Here is a 23,692-nt window from a genome sequence, read left to right on the forward strand (position 1 = left end):
AAAATGGAGCTGTCACATATTCTTGTTGGGTGTTTTTTCATAGGTGTTATTCAGTCTGGCGTGTCCTAATCTAATAGGATTCCTTCCTCTTATATGCTCCCCATTACAGTTCTTCCCGCTCCTACTGTATTCTGTATTGCATATACTGTAAGTGTCTTCCTGTCGTACTCGTGTCCCAATGTAACTGCCACTCTTTGAAATGATTTCCTTTAAATAATGGATTTTGCCTCGTTCTTACTGAGAGGTACCTCTCTGAGCTGCTCTAGCATTAAGTGTCTGCTTTGCCAGCTGATCTGCCAATTCATTGCCCTCTATGCCTGTGACCCCATAGGAACCTTACGCTGGTATTCATCCTCACAAGCCTGAACAGTGTTTCATATATGTCATTAACTGTATCTTGGCTGCTCCGCAACCTGAAATTTTGACTAGAGATTAACGCTGACCTTGAGTCTGAGCAGACCACCACCTTTTTTTAGCTGTGACTCTTCTACCCACTGTAGCGCTGCTGTGACTGCCCATAGCTCGACTCTAACCACAGCTAACTGGTTTGTTGAAAGACTGCCAAATGGTTTGGTTTTCTTTCTTTAACTGCAACTCGTAGCCTTGGTAAGTGAACATAAAAAAAAAATCACTTACTGTACCACTTCTGCTCTCACTGGGATGCCAACTGATGGGATATTTATAAATTCCTGTTTAAATGAAGAATTAATCATAATCCACGTGAAAGGTTAAAAATAAAAGGTGCCGCAAATTGAGTGTCTTTTCCGTTTTTTCTGGCCATCTCCAGGTCTAAGTTGGATGTCAAAGTTGAGCAACTTGTGGGTTTATGTCCACAACCTTCTACTATCCAGGTGAGAGGCAGGATTTAGAGAGACTTAGACTTAGACTTCCTTTATTGTCATTCAAATTTAAACTTTACAGTACAGATAAGAACGGAATTTTGTTGCATTAGCTCGTTGTAGTGCAGGATAAAAGAGCAATAAAGTGCAGTTTGCATTTATAAAATAATGTGCAGATATAAATATATAGATTACTGTACAGATAAATATATTGCACTTTTGCATATGCATCCACGTTTATGTATGTATGTTATATTGTCTTTATATTTCTGCGAGTTAATCCGTTTTTTGGGGTAATTGAGGGGATTATTATGATGCGTTCAAGAGTAGGTTTGCAAAGGGGTGGAAACTTTCCGGAAATTTACCACGAGAAGTTAAGCTCGGGAAGTTTGGAAATTTTGACCATTTTTTGATTATTCAAAGTTGGACACCGTCCATCTTATTCTATAAAATAAGATGAGAAGCTTGTAAAACACTAATGCAATGCCACACACAGATATAAATAGTCAGCTAAACAATTGGAGTAGTCTTTAAAAATATTTTACTGATGGACAAATGAATAGAAATAGGCTAGATGAATAAATGAACACTCAATCAGCATGCTAAATCAAACTATAACCTACATTCTTGTATGACAACAGAATGGCTAGCAGAACAGAAGGCAGAGGAAACTACACGTTTTGATTTAGTATTTGCTAGTTGAACTTTACAGATCACAAAAAAGGTAAATTCGGATCGCTAACGTTGTTAGCATAAATGAATGGGATTTAACATAGAGAAAATTAGCATCACGGCTAACAGAGAAATATTTTCGGTTCATTATGAGACTTTGGTGGTACATAAACCTAGCTAGCTAGAGATATTTAACAAGTACAGGAACATCTAGCTAGCTTGAGTGGAAGTCTGCTGGAGTAGTCTACAGTCATACAGTAACAAGCAATTACACCTCTATTAAACTTAAATACCGTATATTTACCCCAGTAATATGATCAAAACTTACCTGACTGGATGAAGTCCTTGGGCTGAAATACTCATGTGGCCTGTAGTGTGTAGCATACTGGGAATTATCTGTGCGTGTGATGCAATAATGCACTGCACATGTGATGGAGGAATGCACAGTGCAGGGTTGAAATTCAACTGAATTTGCATTAAATCAGGTTGTTTTAGCTAATAATTATGCTTCAAGATCTAGCATGTCTTCCCATATATTCCCGTTAATTCACATGGAAAGTTTCCAACTTTGAATATTCCCGGAATTTTGCAACCCTATTCAAGAGTCTTACGGCCTGAGGGAAGAAGCTGTTACAGAACCTGGAGGTTCTGCTACGGAGGCAGCGGAACCTCTTTCCTGAGTCCAGCAGTGAAAACAGTCCTTGGTGGGGGTGGAAGGAGTCTCTACTGATTTTGTGAGCCGCAGTCAGGCCGCGGCTTTTTGCGATCTCCCGGATTTGTAATCTAGAATTAACTTTCACCAACTCAGAGGCAACGCAGCAGCTCAATGCATACTTGCCAACCTTGAGACCTCCGATACCGGGAGGTGGGGGGTGGGGGGTGAGGGGGCGCAGTCGGGGTGGGGTGGGGGCGTGGTTGGGGGCGTGGTTAATAGGGGAGTATATTTACAGCTAGAATTCACCAACTCAAGTATTTCATATATATATATATATATATATATATATATATATATATATATATATATATATATATATATATATATATATATATATATATATATATATATATGAAATACTTGACTTTCAGTGAATTCTAGCTATATATGTATATATATTTATTTTATTATACATATAAATAAAATAAATACTTGAATTTTAGTGTTCCGGGGGCTATCCAGTAGATGGCAGTATTGTCCTGTTTAACTTCTCCTCCGTTCATGACTCGGCCACCGTGTTCAATGGAGAAGTCTGTTTTACATAATGTACAGGCAACATAATTACATACCCCTTCCCCTTCGAACTGTCCTGGATGAACTGAAATTCTTGTTTCCATTCGTTTTGGAACTTGCAAGCGTATTTCTTCATCTTGCTCGTCGACGGCGTCGCCATGTCTGTAACTTCCTCGTTCTTCTGCTTCGTCTCCTTTTTGTGTGCGCAGTTGTGCACTCTACTCTCTAAAAGCCGTAGATGTTATGATGTCATTGGGCAGGCAAGCTGTTTATATTGTGGGAAAGCGGACGTGAGAACAGGCTGTCCCCACTCAGGTCCGCATTGAGTTGGAGGGGGCGTGGCCTCCAGCTCCGGCTGAATACCGGGAGTTTGTCGGGAGAAAATTTCTGCCGGGAGGTTGTCGGGAGAGGCGCTGAATACCGGGAGTCTCCCGCTAAAAACAGGAGGGTTGGCAAGTATGGCTCAATGTGTCAATATAGCAGCATAAGCTAGTTAGCTCTCGGTCATCACGGCCTTGCTAAAAAATAGTTTGTCTGTGTTAGCGCTTATAACAACAATAATGCTAATACTTGTAAATATTCAGGCCACGACATGTAAATGGAGTATTATTGGCACTTTTTGAATTTTTTTTGAGGGTTTTATGGGCACAATAGTTTGTTATCTGCATTGTTAGCCACCTCTTGACGTATTTACGACTTATAATGCATAAAAAAGAAAAACATATTGTTCTTGTCTTACATAAGGATTGTGAACAATAGGCAAAATTCTCATAAAAGTGCACTTCCCCTTTAACGTGAGCGGAAAGGTAGAGCAGACAAGGTCATTTACTTCCCTGCAGCAGCATGTAGAACATTTTGCAGCCCCTATTATCTCCCACTCAGCATATGACAGTTAACACTAAGACATGGACATGAACACATTGACCAAGTCAAGACCGGATGTTTTATTTCATTACGTGCGAACGTACAAATGTGCTTACTTCTAAAGAAATGGGCTAATGGACTTAGGGCTGGGCGATACATGGAATATGCTCGATATATCGCAGGTTTGTCTCTGTACGATGTAGAAAATGACTATATCGTGATATTCGAGTATAAATTCTCACGCAGTTGCTTTTAGCTGCGGGCATTACACTACAGGCTTTTCTCACTCTTTCTTGTCTCTCCTTCTCACAGACATAAAACAAGCACACCTTCTCACATACGTAACATACTGTCACGCGTGCAACGTGATACGCCCTCGCCAAGCAGAGAGGTAGCGGAATGGGTAACGTTAGCTGTGGTGCTAGCGGTGGGGTCCGAGTGGTAATACGAGAGAGAGAAGGTGCGAATCTGGTAACAAATGAAGGAAGAATTAATTCCCAAGAAAAACAGCACAGGGTCCATCATCTGGCGGTGGTTTGGCTTCAAGCGGGAAGATGTTGAACAGACAACCGTAATATGTCAAGTATGCGGCAAAAGCGTTGCTACAAAAAGTAGCAGCACTGCTAATTTGTAGCTTTTCGAAAAGTCACCCGCTAGAGAATGAAGACTGCTTGAAACTACGCATGTCAACATCTGCCACACCCAACAAAATGCCCAAGCAACCATTTGCACATCAACACTGTATGAAAAAAATAGTCAACAACAGAAGGAGATAACGTCCGCAGGAACCTACCACATAGCGAAGGACATACACTATTTGATTTCCTCATCTGCAGGTCATTTTTATTTGACACTTAATGAAATATCTTGTGTGACATCATGCACAAAAGTGCACTTTATTTGTTTTTAACTATTGTAGTGGCGTCATGCACAAAAGTGCACTAATAGCTTGTTTCAAAATGTCTCTGACAATCTTGCACTTTCTGTTTTGGAAATGACATGAATGTTTGTGCCACTGCTTAATAACTGTTTAATAAATACACTTTTGCTAAATTGACTTAGTTGTGATTTCCCTCTCTGCATGAAAGTTTAAAATGAGCATATATTAATGCAGTATGAACAAGAATGTTTTAATGTAGACACATAGAATCATCATGCTGCTGTGATAATATGCATCAAGTGTTCATTCAAGGCCAAGGCAAAATATCGAGATATATATCGTGCATCGTGACATGCCCTTAAAATAACGAGATATTAATAAAAGGCCATATTGCCCAGCCCTAAATGGACTGGAAACATATAAACCATTGTGTTTCAGCTCAGTGCTCTTTAGGCTGCAAACTAGTTCAGACTGAATCAACAGTGCCATATTTAATTGCTTGAAGATTAATAAAAGAATAAGAAGTTGACAGATGATGTATCTAAGAGTATGCCTTTTTTCGTTGTACTTCAGTATTTATCATCTTGCACGTTTAGCTTAAGCACCCCAAAGAAGGTTTGTGTCAAGACTACTTCTTTGTTTACGTGCAATTAGGCCGAGCACCTGCTTAAATCCGCCAGCAACAGCTGGATGTTCTACTCTCTGCGGTACAACATGAGTGTGGTTGGGAAAACAGTCCAATACTTATGACCAGGATGGTGTCAAACGAGGCAGAGAACAGAAAGGGCTCACTGTTGAGCTGGACCTTCAGGCAGATTTAACGAGGCCCACAGCTAGAAAAGTGTGAAGATGGCGACAACAGTGCCGGCCATTATTGGCTTTCCTTGCCACCTGTATCAAGCGCTGGTTGCAGACATACTACCACCACCAAGTATGGCATGCAACGGAACAGCTTTGGATGAGTTCGGAGAGAAAAACATTGACCTAGACCACGGTTTCCACACACACACGTCCTTGAAATCTTGCAGAAAGTCTTTGTAGAAGACAACGGAACAGCTTTGGATGAGTTCGGAGAGGAAAACATTGACCGGGACCACGGTTTCCACAGACACACATCCTTGAAATCTTACAGAAAGTCTTTGTAGAAGACAGGAAAAAAATCACATGGGGGACCAACTCCACATCTTCCATTCATGCTCATGTACAGCGTTGGTTGCAGTGCCTCGATTCTCATTGCGTTTGTCCATACAGTCTATATCAGTCATTCCCAACTACTGCACTGCAGCATTAAATACCCAATTTCACTAAATTGGTCCGAAAATGATTGTTTATTTACTCCAAATTGAGTATCTTTGTTCATAAAGACAGGCAGAACAATGCCATGCACTTCCTCTAGATGGCAGAAAGTACATATATAACCCAGACGTTATGAATACTGACATTGCAATAAACTATAATAACGGTGAAACTCCCAAAGGTTAGCATTGATGTTATAAATAAATAAAAAATGTTTTATAAATGTGATTATGTGACTGATAGTTGCACTTTGATAAACTCCCGGACTGAATGGCGCCATCTCGCTAGCTTAAATGCTAACATGACAACAGGAGTTCAAAAGGACGTACCTTAGTCTAAACTTATATAAACACATTACTGTCTGAGTCACTAAGACAGGGCTCCCTAAACTTTTTGACTCGCCGCATTGTGTGAAAATATTTGGCCGGTTGCCGGGCTGTATACATATATATATATATATATATATATATATATATATATATATATATATATATATATATATATATATATATATATATATATATATATATATATATATATATATATATATATATATATATAAATATATATTCCTCGCGCACTAATTGACTGAAAGAGCGTGCACTTTTTGCGCGCTCGGCCGACACTGCAAGCACGATGTCACATTATCGATGGGAAAATGCATTTTTAGACAATATGATTTACCTGAGTGGTTAGGATACCCCGAGAGTAACAAGCGGTAGAAAATGGATAAGAAAGGACAGACTTTAAAAAATAATAATAATTTAAAAAAAAAAAGTTTTTAAGTTTTTTTTTTTTTTACTTGGGACTTCCCGCGGGCCTGATTTTGGATTTTAGTTTGCACTAAGATATTCCATTGTGAACATTCAACCTAAGGCTGTGCTAACCCTTCTATACTCAACAAGGTGTTTTTACGGTGCGTTCAAGGACCGCTGAACATAGTAGGACGCCACAATAATAATAAATAATAAAAACAATTTTAGGCACTTTACATAGAAATAAATCTTAAGGTGCTAAATTACAAAGCACTACTTAAAACAATAAAAGCCATTGAAGGGGATAAAATACTAAAAGTAAAACACTATCAGTGAAGCATAACACAAAAATGCTAAATTGTGGCTTTTCTAACAATGTGTCTTTTTGTTTTAGTTCTTGGAAGAAAAAATTACTAGGCCAAAAGATTTCAGTGCGTTTAAGTACTTTTTGAGCACATTCAACAATAATGGTAACTGGGATCATTTGGTCACAATAACTGTAATGTAAATTTTGCATTTTGCTACTTCCTACTATTTGATATTGCTACTATGGTACATATTTTATACTTGATATTGCTACTATGGTACATATTTTATACTTGATATTGCTACTATTGAACATATTTTATATTGCTACTATGGTACATATTTTATATTTGATATTGCTACTATGGTACATATTTTATATTTGATATTGCTACTATGGTACATATTTTATACTTGATATTGCTACTATGGTACATATTTTATATTTGATATTGCTACTATGGTACATATTTTATATTTGATATTGCTACTATGGTACATATTTTATATTTGATACTGCTACTATGGTACATATTTTATATTGCTACTATGGTACATAATTTATATTGCTACTATGGTACATTTTTAGTCTACTTTATACCTGTATTATCCTTTCCAACCTTACCCTTTACATCCTTTGTAACTGAGCTACTGTGTGGAACAATTTCCCTTGTGGATCAATAAAGTTTGTCTAAGTCCAAGTCCATCCCTACATATTTGTGTGACATTTTTGTCAAGTGGGAGATTTTCCCAATAAAAAGCACAATCTTGGCTCATTAAAGGTCGATATAAATAAAGCTATATCATATATATAGCCTGTGTGCATCTCCTACTGTGGATCCGGGTCTGACAGCATTGTTGTAGTGCAGAGGACAAAACCAAAGCAGATAATAAAAATAATAATAATAATAATGGATTAGATTTATATAGCTCTTTTCTAGACACCCAAAGCGCTTCACAGAGAAGCAAGAACCCATCATTCATTCACTCCACATTCATACCCGGTGGTGGTAAGCTACATTTGTAGCCACAGCTGCCCTGGGGTAGACGGACGGAAGTGTGGCTGCCAGTTTGCGCCTACGGGCCCCTCCGACCACCACCCATCATTCATTCTCCAGTGTGAGCGGCACTGGGAGCAAGGGTGAAGTGTCCTGCCCAAGATGACAAAAAAACATGTCATCAATGAGTCCGAGGCCAACCTGTAAACGGTGGTCGACATGCAGATTGTTCCACTGGCCCAAGGTGCAAAACAATCCAAATTAATGGGGTCCATCGTCTGGCGGTGGTTTGGCTTCAAGCGGGAAGATGTTGAACAAACAACCGTAATATGTCAAGTATGCGGCAAAAGCGTTGCTACAAAAAGTAGCAGCACTGCTAATTTGTAGCTTTTGAAAAGTCACCCGCTAGAGAATGAAGAGTGCTTGAAACTCCGCATGTCAACATCTGGGCCAGTGCCACACCCAACAAAATGCCCAAGCAACCATTTCCACTTCAACACCGTTTGAAAAAAATTGTTCAACAACAGGAGCGAAGGACATACACTATTTAATTTCCTATTATGCAGCTCATTTTGATTTGACAGTTATTGAAATACAGTATCTTGTGTGACATCATGCACAAAAGTGCACTTTATTTGTTTTAAACTATTGTAGTGGCGTTCTGTACAAAAAGTGCACTTTAAAGGCCTACTGAAACCCACTATTACCGACCACGCAGTCTGATAGTTTATATATCAATGATGAAATCTTAACATTGCAACACATGCCAATACGGCCGGGTTAGATTAGTGAAGTGCAATTTTAAATTTCCCGCAAAATATCCTGCTGAAAACGTCTCGGTATGATGACGTGTGCGCGTGACGTCACGGATTGTAGAGGACATTTTGAGACACCATTGTGGCCAGCTATTAAGTCGCCTGTTTTCATCGCAAAATTCCACAGTATTCTGGACATCTGTGTTGGTGAATCTTTTGCAATTTGTTTAATGAACAATGGAGACAGCAAAGAAGAAAGCTGTAGGTGGGAAGCGGTGTATTAGCGGCCGGCTGCAGCAACACAAACACGTAGCCGGTGTTTTATTGTTTACATTCCTGAAAGATGACAGTCAAGCTTTACCATTGGCCTGTGGAGAACTGGGACAACAGAGACTCTTACCAGGAGGACTTTGAGTTGGATACGCAGACGCGGTACCGTGAGTATGCAACCAGAATGTTGCCATAAGCATTTTGTTTAATTTGTATGTGTAACGCAGTACGCAGCTGCGGCTTCCAAACATTTGATCGCCTGCCCGTACGTGCGTGCCGCTATGTGCATGTCACGTACGTAACTTTGGGGAAATATATGTGCTGTATGAACTTTACGGAGGTGAACGGTACTTTGGGCTGTGGGATTGAGTGTGTTGTGCGGGTGTTTGATTTGTATTGGTGGGTTATATGGACGGGAGGGGGGAGGTGTTTGTTATGTGGGATTAATTTGTGGCATATTAAATATAAGCCTGGTTGTGTTGTGGCTAATAGAGTATATATATGTCTTGTGTTTATTTACTGTTTTAGTCATTCCCAGCTGAATATCAGGTCCCACCCGCCTCTCACAGCATCTTCCCTATCTGAATCGCTTCCACTGCCCTCTAGTCCTTCACTCTCACTTTCCTCATCCACGAATCTTTCATCCTCGCTCAAATTAATGGGGAAATCGCCGCTTTCTCGGTCAGAATCGCTCTCGCTGCTGGTGGCCATGAATTTAAACAATGTGCAGATGTGAGGAGCTCCACAACCTGTGACGTCACGCTACTTCCGGTACAGGCAAGGCTTTTTATCAGTGACCAAAAGTTGCGAACTTTATCGTCGATGTTCTCTACTAAATCCTTTCAGCAAAAATTTGGCAATATCGCGAAATGATCAAGTATGACACATAGAATGGACCTGCTATCCCCATTTAAATAAGAAAATCACATTTCAGGAGGCCTTTAATTTAGTGTTGTTTTGATATGTCATCTTAGTGACATCACGCACAAAAATGCACTCATAGCTTGTTTTAAAATGTCACTGACAATCTTGCACTGGGGGCAAGGGTGAAGAAGTGTCCTGCCCAAGATACCAAAAAACATGTCATCAATGAGTCTGAGGCCAATCTGTAAATGGTGGTCGACATGCAGATTGTTCCACTGGCCCGAGGTGCAAAACAATCTGATTAATGGCACTTTCAAAAATGGTGCAACAATTAGCATGAATCACCACAGAAACCTGAGTGATGACATATTTTTGTGTTAGTGGTCAAATCTGAAAGTGACGCAGTACGCTGGCTTGTGTGTATAGTTGAACCCCCACCAGGCTTAAAGCAATCTTTAATTGAAAGTGACTGGGCACAAGTGTTGCCTCTTGACTCAGCTCATTTGCCTCAAAATGAGAAGCATTTCATTTCCCCGTGCAGGTAATGACATTGTCATGTTGCCTTTTGTTGCTCTCCTAATGGGGACATGTGTCAACACGGCGGGACCGGAACACGGACACTATTCAGGAAAAGACACGGCCAGACAGCCGCTCCGCAGTGGAAATATTCACTCTGAAGTGTGTTTAAATAAATGTGGCTGACAGCGTGTCTCTGTTTCCTCTCAGAGCAGACGTCTATGTGAAGGAGGAATAGGCCGGGAGGAAATATCGCTGACTGTATCCTTGTGTTGCAGGCGGTGTTGGGTGTGACATGAATTAAACATGTGGAATGTGCGGTGAGAAGAGAGGAGCATCTGTTCTAAACCCGGGAGACCTTGGGAGCGCAGGCCGAGGCAGCGGGGACCTCTACTGGCCGACTGGCAGAATTGCAACCCCAAACAGCATGAAGATAAACAATATAAATGTTTCTGTACTTCCATATGGAGTCTACTGACAGATATAAGTTAGAACTGTACGCTACTTTGTATTACAAATTAGAAAAGTTCAAAGAACTCCGGCTTATTAGTGATTCCCAGAGCCCAAAAAAAGTCTGCGGGCTATAGAGCGTTTTCTATTCGGGCTCCAGTACTCTGGAATGCCCTCCCGGTAACAGTTAGAGATGCTACCTCAGTAGAAGCATTTAAGTCCCATCTTAAAACTCATTTGTACATGCTAGCCTTTAAATAGACCCCCTTTTTAGACCAGTTCATCTGCCGTTTCTTTTCTTTTCTGCCCCCCCTCTCCCTTGTGGGGGAGGGGGGGGGGGGCACAGGTCCGGTGGCCATGGATGAAGTGCTGGCTGTCCAGAGTCGGGACCCGAAGTGGACCGCTCGCCTGTGCATCGGTTGGGGACATCTCTGCTGACCCGTCTCCGCTCGGGATGGTCTCCTGCTGGCCCCACTATGGACTGGACTCTCGCTGATGTGTTAGATCCACTATGGACTGTACTCTCACTATTATGTTAGATCCACTATGGACTGGACTCTCACTATTATGTTGGATCCACTATGGACTGGACTCCCACTATTATGTTAGATCCACTATGGACTGGAATTTCACAATATTATGCTAGACCCACTCGACGACCATTGCATCCGGTCTCCCCTAGAGAGGGGGGGCGGGGGGGGGGGGGGGGGGGTCACCCACATCTGCAGTCTTCTCCAAGGTTTCTCATAGTCATTCACAATGACATCCCACTGGGTTGTGAGTTTTTCCTTGCCCTTATGTGGGCTCTGAACTGAGGATGTCGTTGTGGCTTGTGCAGCCCTTTGAGACACTTGTGATTTAGGGCTATATAAATAAACATTGATTGATTGAGAAACGGCAACAGGATGTATGTGCATGTATGAGCCAGTCTGCCCCACAACAAGAGGATAGACTAAAAGAAGGAGCTTATTGATTACAAGTGCAATATTGCAATTCTCTCTTCACTCTTTTCAACAAATCAACGCTAAAGAGACTTGAGACGGTATAAAATGCAACTGCCAGACTTTTGACCGATGCACCCAAAACAGCAAACACCAACCCCATTTTATACTCAGTGGCCTAGTGGTTAGAGTGTCCGCCCTGAGATCGGTAGGTCGTGAGTTCAAACCCCGGTCGACTCATACCAAAGACTATAAAAATGGGACCCATTACCTCCCTGCTTGGCACTCAGTATCAAGGGTTGGAATTGGGGGTTATATCACCAAAAATGATTCCCGGGCGCAGCCACCGCTGCTGCTCACTGCTCCCCTCACCTCCCAGGGGGTGAACAAGGGTGATGGGTCAAATGCAGAGAATAATTTCACCACACCTCGTGTGTGTGTGACAATCATTGGTACTTTAACTTTATCCAATCTTCATTGGCTTCCAGTCAAATTCCGCATTGAGTTTGTAAGATTTTAGTCCTGACTTTTGGTGCGTTGCATAGTGGGGCTCCTCGGTACATCACTGACTTGTTATTCCCCTACTATTCAGGGCGCAGCCTCCGGTCTTCAGGCCCGGGTCTACTAAAGATCCCAAAAACTCATTTTAAAACTTGCCTTATAGCTCCCAGACTCTGGAAAGACTTGCGCCAGTCCCTCCGTGATCTTGACTGTGTTGACACTTTTAAGAAACATTTGAAAACTTCTCTTTTTAGTCAATTTTTTAGTTAATGCACCTTTTAGCTATCATTTTTAATCCACTTTGTATCCTTTTTATGATGTTTCCGCTGTTGTTTTCATTGAATTGTCGTTTTACTTCACCTATGTTTTGTACAGCGCTTTGTGATTTTATCTGTGAAAAGCGCTTTATAAATAAAATTTGCTGACTTACAATGGCGGACTCGCACAAAGCACTTTGGGTAAATTTCTACCATATATGGATAATCTGTTGACGTCACTAAGACGAAATATGTCGCAATTGTTTCAGACAGAAAGAGCAAAAGAGATCATTGATACACTATATTGCCAAAAGTATTTGGCCACCTGCCTTTACTCACATATTAACTTGAAGTGCCATCCCATTCCTAACCCATAGGGTTGAATATGATGTGGGTCCACCTTTTGCAGCTATTACAGCTTCAACTCTTCTGGAAAGGCTGTCCACAAGGTTGCGGAGTGTGTTTATAGGAATTTTCCACCATTCTTCCAAAAGCGCATTGGTGAGGTCACACACTGATGTTGGTCGAGAAGGCCTGGCTCTCAGTCTCGTTTCTAATTCATTCCAAAGGTGTTCTATTGGGTTCAGGTCAGGACTCTGTGCAGGCCAGTCAAGTTCATCCACACCAGACTCTGTCATCCATGTCTTTATGGACCTTGCTTTGTGCAGTCATGTTGGAAGAGGAAGAGGCCCGCTCCAAACTGTTCCCACAAGGTTGGGAGCATGGAATTGTCCAAAGTGTTTTGGTATCCTGGAGCATTCAAAGTTCCTTTCACTGGAACTAAGGGGCCAGGCCCAACTCCTGAATAACAACCCCACACCATAATACCTCCTCTACCAAATTTTACACTCGGCACAATGCAGTCTGAAATGTAGCGTTTTCCTGGCAACCTCCAAACCCAGACTCGTCCATCGGATTGCCAGATGGAAAAGCGTGATTCATCAGTCCAGAGAAGGCGTCTCCACTGCTCTAGAGTCCAGTGGCGACGTGCTTTACACCACTGCATCCCACGCTTTGCATTGGACTTGGTGATGTATGGCTCAGACACAGCTGCTCGGCCATGGAAACCCATTCCATGAAGCTCTCTGCGTACTGTACGTGGACTAATTGGAAGGTCACATGAAGTTTGGAGCTCTGTAGCAACTGACTGTGCAGAAAGTATTTGCACTATGCGCTTCAGCATCCGCTGACCCCTCTCTGTCAGTTTACGTGGCCTACCACTTGGTGGCCGAGTTGCTGATGTTCCCAAACTCTTCACTTTTCTTATAATAAAGTTGACTTTGGAATATTTAGGAGCGAGGAAATTTCACGACTGGATTTGTTGCATAGGTGGCATCCTATGACAGTTCCACGCTGGAAATCCCTGAGAGAGGCCAATTCTTTCACAGATGTTTGTAGAAACAGTCTCCATGCCTAAGTGCTTGATTAGGACACCTGATTCTCATCATTTGGATGGGTGGCCAAATACTTTTGGCAATATAGTGTATCTCCACCATGCTTCCATGGTTTGGATGAACATTTCTGGGAGTTATAAGGATCCCAAACACACAAAAACAGGTACCACCGGGCACAATACGACACCTTTAACACAATATTTACTACTTATTTGAAGAGTCTGATTGACAAACTTAGGTGAAAAAGACGTGAAACTATGAAGTTCATCAGACATCTATAAATCTATCTATAAATCATGTGACCATCAGACGCAGCCTTTGCGGTCAGTGAAGCATCTTTGATCACATCGAGCCTAGTTGAAAACGTGCATGTTAATAAGAACAATATCATGCATTACCACGGTCTACCTCAAGATGGGGCAGATGGACTACAAGGTCAACTATGTGCTTCATGTGAAGTTGTGCTGCCTGACCACATCTCCTGCTGCGAGGAGAGCATGGCTCAAGCCTGGTGGAGCGTGTGCAAGTCTTCAGGGACATGTGGAAGAGGAGGGCATCCCTCACCTAGGCACTTGTAGAGTCCTTGGCTGATCCAGGCCAGGATGGCCAAGGTTATGAGGTCTCCGAAACTTGCTGCGATCGGGGTGGCAACGTTGTCCGGGTTTATGCCCGTCTTCTTGGAGCCCACAATCACGCCCACCATGATGAAACCTAAACGAGAAGATGGCGCATGCTATTAGTGAATTAAGTGAAGTGAATTATATTTATATAGCGCTTTTCTCTAGTGATTCAAAGCGCTTTTACATAGTGAAACCCAATATCTAAGTTACATATAAACCAGTGTGGGTGGCACTGGGAGCAGGTGGGTGAAGTGTCTTGCGCAAGGACACAACGGTAGTGACTCGGATGGCGGGAGCGGGAATCGAACCTGGAACCCTCAAGTTGCTGGCATGGCCACTCTACCCACCGAGCTATGCCGTACTGATTGTGTGTGGCGAGGACTGCAGCATCGAGAGTTCCACCGATTATCAGCATAGATATTTGGCTTCTTTTTTTTTTGTATCTGCGGATACAATGTACACACATATGATAACAGCATTTAGTATTTTTTTTAGAGATGTCCGATAATATCGGACTGCCGATATTATCGGCCGATAAATGCTTTACAATGTAATATCGGAAATTATCGGTATCAGTTTCAAAAAGTAAAATTTTTAATTTATTCAAGGATCCAATTACTTCACATCAAATATTCCACTTAAAAAAAAATTGGGGGGAAAATATTGCATGATTATTTTGTGTGTTTTCTTTGCCAAAAAGGTCATAAAACAAACAAAAAAATTACAAAAATGTATAATCAATGCATAGATCTGAATTTGATTTAGAGATTTAAAGGCCTACTGAAATGAAATTTTTTGATTTAAACGGGGATAGCAGATCCATTCTATGTGTCATACTTGATCATTTCGCGATATTGCCATATTTTTGCTGAAAGGATTAAGTATAGAACAACGTCGATAAAGTTCGCAACTTTTGGTCTCTGATAAAAAAAAACCTTGCCCCTACCGGAAGTAGCGTGACGTTGTCAGTTGTTCACTCCCTCAAATTATCCTATTTTTTTCAACGCAGCTAGAGCTATTCGGACCGAGAAAGCAACGATTACCCCATTAATTTGAGCGAGGATGAAAGATTCGTGGATGAGGAACGTTAGAGTGACGGACTAGAAGGCAGTGAAATACTTTTTTTTTTCCGCTCTGACCGTAACTTAGGTACAAGGTCTCATTGGATTCCACACTCTCTCCTTTTTCTATTGTGGATCACGGATTTGTATTTTAAACTACCTCGGATACTATATCCTCTTGAAAATGAGAGTCGAGAACGTGAAATGGACATTCACAGTGCCTTTTATCTCCACAACAATACATCGACGAAGCTCTTTAGCATGAGCTAACGTGATAGCATCTGGCTCAAATGCAGATAGAAACAAAATAAATAAATCCCTGACTGGAAGGATAGACAGAAGATCAACAATACTATTAAACCATGTACATGTAACTACACGGTTAATAGACCTCAGCCTGGCAAAGCTTAACAATGCTGTTGCTAACGACGCTAAGGCTAACTTAGCAACTTAGCAACCCGACCTCACAGAACTATGATAAAAACATTAGCGCTCCACCTACGCCAGCCAGCCCTCATCTGCTCATCAACACCCGTGCTCATCTGCGTTGCAGCGATCGACGGCGCGACGAAGGACTTCACCCGATCATCCGTGCGGTGGGCGGCTAGCATCGGCTAGGCGTCTGCTATCCAAGTAAGTAGTCCTTGTTGTGTTGCTACAGCCAGCCGCTAATACACCGATCCCACCTAAAACTTTCTTCTTTGCAGCCTCCATTGTTCATTAAACAAATTGCAAAAGATTCACCAACACAGATGTCCAGAATACTGTGGAATTATGAAATGAAAACAGAGCTTTTTTGTATTGTATTCAATAGGGAAGGCATACCTCTGTTCCCCTGGCTACGTCACGCGCATACGTCATCCTCCAAAGGCTTTTTCAACCGGAAGTTTAGCGGGAAATTTAAAATTGCACTTTATAAGTTAACCCGGCCGTATTGGCATGTGTTGCAATGTTAAGATTTCATCATTGATATATAAACTATCAGACTGCGTGGTCGGTAGTAGTGGGTTTCAGTAGGCCTTTAAGTGTTGAAAATTTAAAAAAAATTAAATAGTATAACTTATTTTCACACTTTATGATGCACTTTTAGATCCCCAAAAATTGCTCGAAAAAAATAATGAATCAATATTAATATTGTTATGAATTATTGACCTATTCAAGGCTCCAATTACGTCACATAAAATATTCCACTTTAAAACATTATTTGGGGGGAAATATTGTGTTGAAATGTTGTGTTTCTTTCACAAAATGGCAGGGGAACAGTATTATTTTAAACTTTATATAAACAGGTAGACCTGAAGTTGAGGGAGATATTCAAGAGTTGAATAATAATAAAAATAAATGTAACTTATTTCTAACATTTTTGTGACTGAGACCCTTCCGGGACCAAACTTGAGGTGAGCACTAAAGGTTAAAAAGTCCAGTTGCAAAGGATTGAATGTACTGATATTCATGTATTATCATTAGAGATGTCCGATAATATCGGCAGTCCGATATTATCGGCCGATAAATGCTTTAAAATGTAATATCGGAAATTATCGGCATCGGTTTCAAAAAGTTAAATTTATGACTTTTTAAAACGCCGCTGTACAGAGTGGTACACGGACGTAGGGAGAAGTACAGAGCAGTTGGTCTCCCAGTCATACTTGCCATCCTCCCCATTTTCCCGGGACACTCCCTAATTTCAGTGCCCCTCCCAAAAATCTCCCGGGGCAACCATTCTCCCGAATTTCTCCCGATTTCCAACCAGACAACAATATTGTGGGCGTGCCGGCCCAATCACATAATATCTACGACTTTTCACACACACAAGTGAATGCAAGGCATACTTGGTCAACAGCCATACAGGTCCTAGGGCTGCAACTAACAACTAATTTGATAATCGATTAATCTGTTGATTATTACTTCGATTAATCGATTAATAATCGGATAAAAGAGACAAACTACATTTATATCCTTTCCAGTATTTTATTTTTAAAAAACAGCATACTGGCACCATACTTATTTTGATTATTGTTTCTCAGCTGTTTGTAAATGTTGCAGTTTATAAATAAAGGTTTATTAAAAAAGAAATACAAATAATAAATAATAATGTTGTTTTTTTTAAAATTAAAAATGCCTCTGCGAACGCGTAGCATACATCCAACAAATCGATGACTAAATTAATCACCAACTATTTTTATAATCGATTTTTATCGATTTAATCGATTAGTTGTTGCAGCCCTACACTGAGGGTGACGTATAAACAACTTTAACACTGTTACAAATATGCGCCACACTTTGAACCCACACCAAACAAGAATGACAAACACATTTCGGGAGAACATCCGCACCGTAACACAACATAAACACAACAGAACAAATACCCAGAACCCCTTGCAGCACTAACTCTACAATATACGCTACAATATACACCCCCCGCTACCGCCTACCCCCCACCTCAACCCCACCCACCTCAACCTCCTCATGCTCTCTCAGGGAGAGCATGTCCCAAATTCCAAGCTGCTGTTTTGAGGCATGTTAAAAAAAATAATGCACTTTGTGACTTCAATAATAAATATGGCAGTGCCATGTTGGCATTTTTTTCCATAACTTGAGTTGATTTATTTTGGAAAACCTTGTTACATTGTTTAATGCATCCAGCGGGGCATCACAACAAAATTAGGCATAATAATGCGTTAATTCCACAACTGTATATATCGTATCGGTTGGTATCGGAATCGGTAATTAAGAGTTGGACAATATCGGAATATCGGCAAAAGGCCATTATCGGACATCTCTAATTTTTAATAATAATTAATAAAGCAGTAAGTAATAACGACGGCTCATAACGACTGCCCCCCCCCCCTGCTAACTGCTTGTAAAGTACGTCTCCTCTACCTACTTCCATTGTTTTGCCGGGAAATCCAGTTGTTGTCCTTCTTTCGCCCAATTTCTGTTTTGTTTGTTTTCGTAACGGCAGCGCTCCACAAGTCGTTAAAGGAGTGCACAGAGTTTCATGTTCCGTGAATCAATCAAATAACGTGACAGACATAAAGACGACAGAAAAGATATCTCTGACAAAAAAACAAACTGTGTGTAAATATGTTGACAAATACAGTGAGTCTGGGTTAGTTTTTGTCTCATCCCTCACTTAAAGTGTGAGTGAAGAATCCACTATCGACCTGATAAGTCTGAAAGAGATGATACAGAATTATCTGCTCACAGATGTTACCTGGTGGTTGATTGAGCACACTGCATCTAGTCATTTTGGTAAATAAATGTGTAAACAACCCCCACTCCTTAATTAAGTTAAAGAAGTTAAAGTACCAATGATTGTCACACATAGACTAGGTGTGGCGAAATTATTCTCTGCATTTGACCCATCACCCTTGATCACCCCCTGGGAGGTGAGGGGATCAGTGGGCAGCAGCAGTGGCCGCGCCCGGGAATCATTTTTGGTGATTTAACCCCCAATTCCAACCCTTGATGCTGAGTGTCAAGCAGGGAGGTAATGGGTCCCATTTTTATAGTCTTTGGTATGACTCGGCCGGGGTTTGAACTCACGACCTACCGATCTCAGGGCGGACACTCTAACCACTAGGCCACTGAGCAGGTTAATGCTTCAGTCACACGCAGGATTTCCACAGGAATGAGGCCAGAACCAATCCAGACCCACTGTAGATTAATACAAAAGTAAAGAAGAGGCGGCGGCTGACACATTCTCATACTTTCTGTAACATCCAGGAGGAGCTATATCTTGAAAGGTGTCTCAACGATAATCTACGTGAAGGAGCCCAGAATCGTTTTTATTGAAATGTCGACAATATTTCAGAAACCTTACAGTGTATTAAATCCATAAAGTGTGGTATAAAATGGAGTAGATGAGTTCTTGTGATGTAGAGAAATGTCATATTTTGACCAATTTCCCCAGGAGATGTTCCATATTTTGAAATAAAATGTTGATGTTCCTCTTAGACACACGTAATAAAGGTGTTTGAAGTTTTTTGATGATAAATTAAACACAACATAAAACATTATGTCACTACTGGTCCCACCTTTCCTAAAAAATAATGTTCAAAAAACAAGTTAAAGCCTTGTCCAGAAGTTTACTGACATATAATATTCATTTTTAAATAACTTAATATCACCTGCAAATATCGCTTACCGGCCTACTTGACTACTACCGTATTTTCCGGACTATAAGGCGCACTTAAAATACTTTTTTTCCCCCTCGAAACTCGACAGTGCGCCTTATAACCCGGTGCGCCTAATATAGGGAATACGTTTGGTTGAGCTTACCCACCTTGAAGCTATTGTATTTGGTACATGGTGTAATGATAAGTGTGACCACTAGATGGCAGTAAAACATAAGAGATAAGTGTAGGCTGCACCGTCTGATGTGCTTCAACATAGGAGTATTAGTATGGTGTGTGTATAAGGTAAGACATATTATCTGGTGTTTTGTTTTGTAGTATTATGCAAAAACAACTTTTCTTACCTTCTAGTACCTGCTGATCTGTATTTGGGATCTGCATAAATCCTGAAAAAAATCTTCTTGTTATGTGGCTGTCATCCTCCGCTGTTGCCATTTCTAATATAAAGTAGTGTACTTACTTATATCTGTCAGTAAACTCGCCATGAAAGCGCTAAAACATACCGGTGTGGTGAATTTATATTATTCACCCAAGGAACTTAGTTACTAGTGATTTCCGGTCGGACGGTTTTTCGCATTTTCGGTGTTGTTGTTTCCAGATGAGAAGATGCTGCCCCGTTATTGATTGAAGTAAAGTCTGAATGTCATTAAAACAGTTAGCTCCATCTTTTGACACTTCTTCCACTCCCGTCCTTGCACGCTACACCGCTACAACAAAGATGACGTGGAGAAGACGCTGCCGAAGGTGAGCCACGTAAATAAGACCTCCCACAAAACGGCGCATCCGGAAGCGACTGTCAGAAAGCGGCTTGAAGATGATCTGTAAAACATAATCTATGCAACATTTTGACCAAATAACCACCATTACATGTTATGTAGACCAGTGTTTTTCAACCACTGTGCCGCGGCACACTAGTGTGCCGTGAGATACAGTTTGGTGTGCCGTGGGAGATTATCTAATTTCACCTATTTGGGTTAAAAATATTTTTTGCAAACCAGTAAGTATAGTCTGCAAATGATGTGTTGTTGATTGTCGGTGCTGTCAAGAGCTCGGCAGAAACCGTGTAATACTCTTCCATATCAGTAGGTGGCAGCAGGTAGCTAATTGCTTTGTAGATGTCGGAAACAGTGGGAGGCAGTGTGCAGGTAAAAAGGTATCTAATGCTTAAACCAAAAATAAGCAAAATGTCAGTGCCCCTAACAAAAGGCATGAAAGCTTAGGGAAGGCTATGCAGAACGAAACTATAACTGAACTGGCTACAAAGTAAACAAAAACAGAATGCTGGACGACAGCAAAGACTTACTGTGGAGCAAAGACAGCGTCCACAAAGTACATCCGAACATGACATGACAATCAACAATGTCCCCGCAAAAGGATTCAAAACAACTTAAATAGCCTTGATTACTAAAACAAAGCAGGTGCGGGGAATAGCACTCAAAGGAAGACATAAAACTGCCACAGGAAAATACCAAAAAATGAGAAAAAAACACTAAAATAGGAGCGCAAGACAAGAACTAAAACACTACACACAGGAAAACAGCAAAAAACTCAAAATAAGTCACGGCGGGATGTGATAGGTGGTGACAGTACACCTACTTTGAGACAAGAGCTATAGTGATGCATGCTTGGTTATGCTTTAAAGTCATATACAACAATTGCGACCACGACTTTTTGCTGTCAACTGAGTTCCGTTTTTTAATGATTTCTGCTGGTGGTGTGCCTATGGATTTTTTCAACACAAAAAATGTGCCTTGGCTCAAAAAAGGTTGAAAAACACTGATGTAGACCACAAGGAAGGGTTTTTCATTTAGAAAAAAATCATAATAATTTAATTCGCCCTATAATCCGGTGCGCCTTATACATGAAAAAAGAAAAGTGCACCTTATAAACCGGTGCGCCCTATGGTCCGGAAAATACGGTAATAATCGGTGTCAGTATTGGCCCCAAAAACAACATATGGGTGGATCTCTGGTAGGGTGAGCATGAACTTTACCCTGCAGCATGGAGGCGATGAAGGCCGTGGCGACACTGCTGGAGCACAGCAGCACGGCGTGGCTCATCTGGAACTTCCCTTCTGGGATCCAGCCAAGAACCACAGCTGCGACGGCTGCCAAGAAGCCCACCACAGTGGCCTGAACCTGCAAAAAGAGGCGTCAAGAGGGTAGGTGGAAACAGCTTTGATGGTTTTGTCGAACAGTGCTGCTCATGAACAAACAAGGATGTTATGGAGTGTTTATGCGCAGTCTGACCAAGAAACCATCTGAGTTCATCCTACTCCCGCTATCACAGAAAATGGAACATTATGGAAGGATGCGGCTTCATTTGCGCACTTACAATTAGCATTTAGATTGCATCAGAGTGTTCACTAATGCACTCAAAGCGCTCAGTGTAATTAGAGAAGTGCCAAATTGAGCCGCTTATTTGTGTATAGGGCCATAACTTAAAATGTTTTGGTAGTTGTGCTGCGAATCATACAAACACATTTTCTTGACAATTGTTTAAACAGTTATATTATATACAAACCCCGTTTCCATATGAGTTGGGAAATTGTGTTAGATGTAAATATAAACGGAATACAATGATTTGCAAATCATTTTCAACCCATATTCAGTTGAATATGCTACAAAGACAACATATTTGATGTTCAAACTGATAAACTTTTTTTTTTTTTGCAAATAATCATTAACTTTAGAATTTGATGCATCCAGCGGGCATCACAACAAAATTAGGCATAATAATGTGTTAATTCCACGACTGTATATATCGGTTGATATCAGAATCAGTAATTAAGAGTTGGACAATATCGGAATATCAGCAAAAAAGTAGAGATGTCCGATAATATCGGTCTGCCGATATTATCAGCCGATAAATGCGTTAAAATGTAATATCGGAAATTATCGGTATTTTTATTATCAGTATCGGTTTTTTTTGTTTTGTTTTGTTTTTTTGTTTTTTTATTAAATCAACATAAAAAACACAAGATACACTTACAATTAGTGCACCAACCCAAAAAACCTCCCTCACCCATTTACACTCATTCACACTCATTCACACAAAAGGGTTGTTTCTTTCTGTTATTAATATTCTGGTTCCTACATTATATATCAATATATATCAATACAGTCTGCAAGGGATACAGTCCGTAAGCACACATGATTGTGCGTGCTGCTGGTCCACTAATAATACTGACCTTTAACAGTTAATTTTACAAATTTTCATTAATTACTAGTTTCTATGTAACTGTTTTTATATTGTTTTACTTTCTTTTTTATTCAAGAAAATGTTTTTAATTATTTGATTCATTTTTTTAAAAAGTACCTTATCTTCACCATACCTGGTTGTCCAAATTAGGCATAATAATGTGTTAATTCCACGACTGTATATATCGGTTGATATCGGTATCGGTTGATATCGGTATCGGTAATTAAAGAGTTGGACAATATCGGCATATCGGATATCGGCAAAAAGCCATTATCGGACATCCCTACAAAAAAGCCATTATCGGACATCTCTACATGTCACATCACAATTCATGGTCATTGACCTCACTCACTTTGTCCACAAGTTTGCAGCAATTAGATTGTTAATTATTTAATAATAATTGGAAAACATCTCACGGGCTGGATTTCATTAATAAACTCATGATATTTCGTGGGCCAAATCGAAGACGCCGGCGGGTCTTAGTTTGGACACCCTTGGAGTAGACAGACACACATCTTTGAGCCGCAAGTTTATGGCGACTGGAGGAAAAGTATCTGAACATTGTGTGGTTTTAAAAGGCACACAAATGAAATAAAGGATGCCTGCTTGCCAAGTGGGGACTCAAATCTATTTTGTCACTTTGCAGGGACCTATAACTCTTACATATCTAGTCTTACAACATATCTATGCTGCGTGCACTAACATCCACAAACTGGAAATGACGCAGTAGCCAAAGGAGAAGCCCTTTATACATGTTATTGAGAATTAAATAGATTACATTTATAATGTTTAATAACAATACAATAGTATAACTAGATGAGACAATTCCTGAAGGAATCGTGTTTGAATGCTCCAATGCTGAAGTTGAACTGAAATGCTGACAAAATG

General features: G+C 40.6%; 1 protein-coding gene across 3 annotated transcripts in view; it reads right to left on the reverse strand.

Annotated features, from left to right (window-relative positions):
• The window catches only part of slc41a2b (solute carrier family 41 member 2b), a 101,905-nt gene that overhangs the window by 49,108 nt on the left and 29,105 nt on the right, over positions 1–23,692 (reverse strand). For all 3 annotated transcript variants that reach the window (XM_062066249.1, XM_062066251.1, XM_062066250.1), the window contains 2 exons: positions 21,597–21,741; positions 14,351–14,497 (listed from right to left, as the gene is read on the reverse strand). In XM_062066249.1, the coding sequence (XP_061922233.1) occupies positions 14,351–14,497; positions 21,597–21,741 (292 nt within the window). The remainder of the gene's footprint in view (positions 1–14,350; positions 14,498–21,596; positions 21,742–23,692) is intronic.

Source organism: Entelurus aequoreus, linkage group LG12 (assembly GCF_033978785.1).
Source record: "Entelurus aequoreus isolate RoL-2023_Sb linkage group LG12, RoL_Eaeq_v1.1, whole genome shotgun sequence".
In the NCBI taxonomy this organism is placed as follows: domain Eukaryota; kingdom Metazoa; phylum Chordata; class Actinopteri; order Syngnathiformes; family Syngnathidae; genus Entelurus; species Entelurus aequoreus.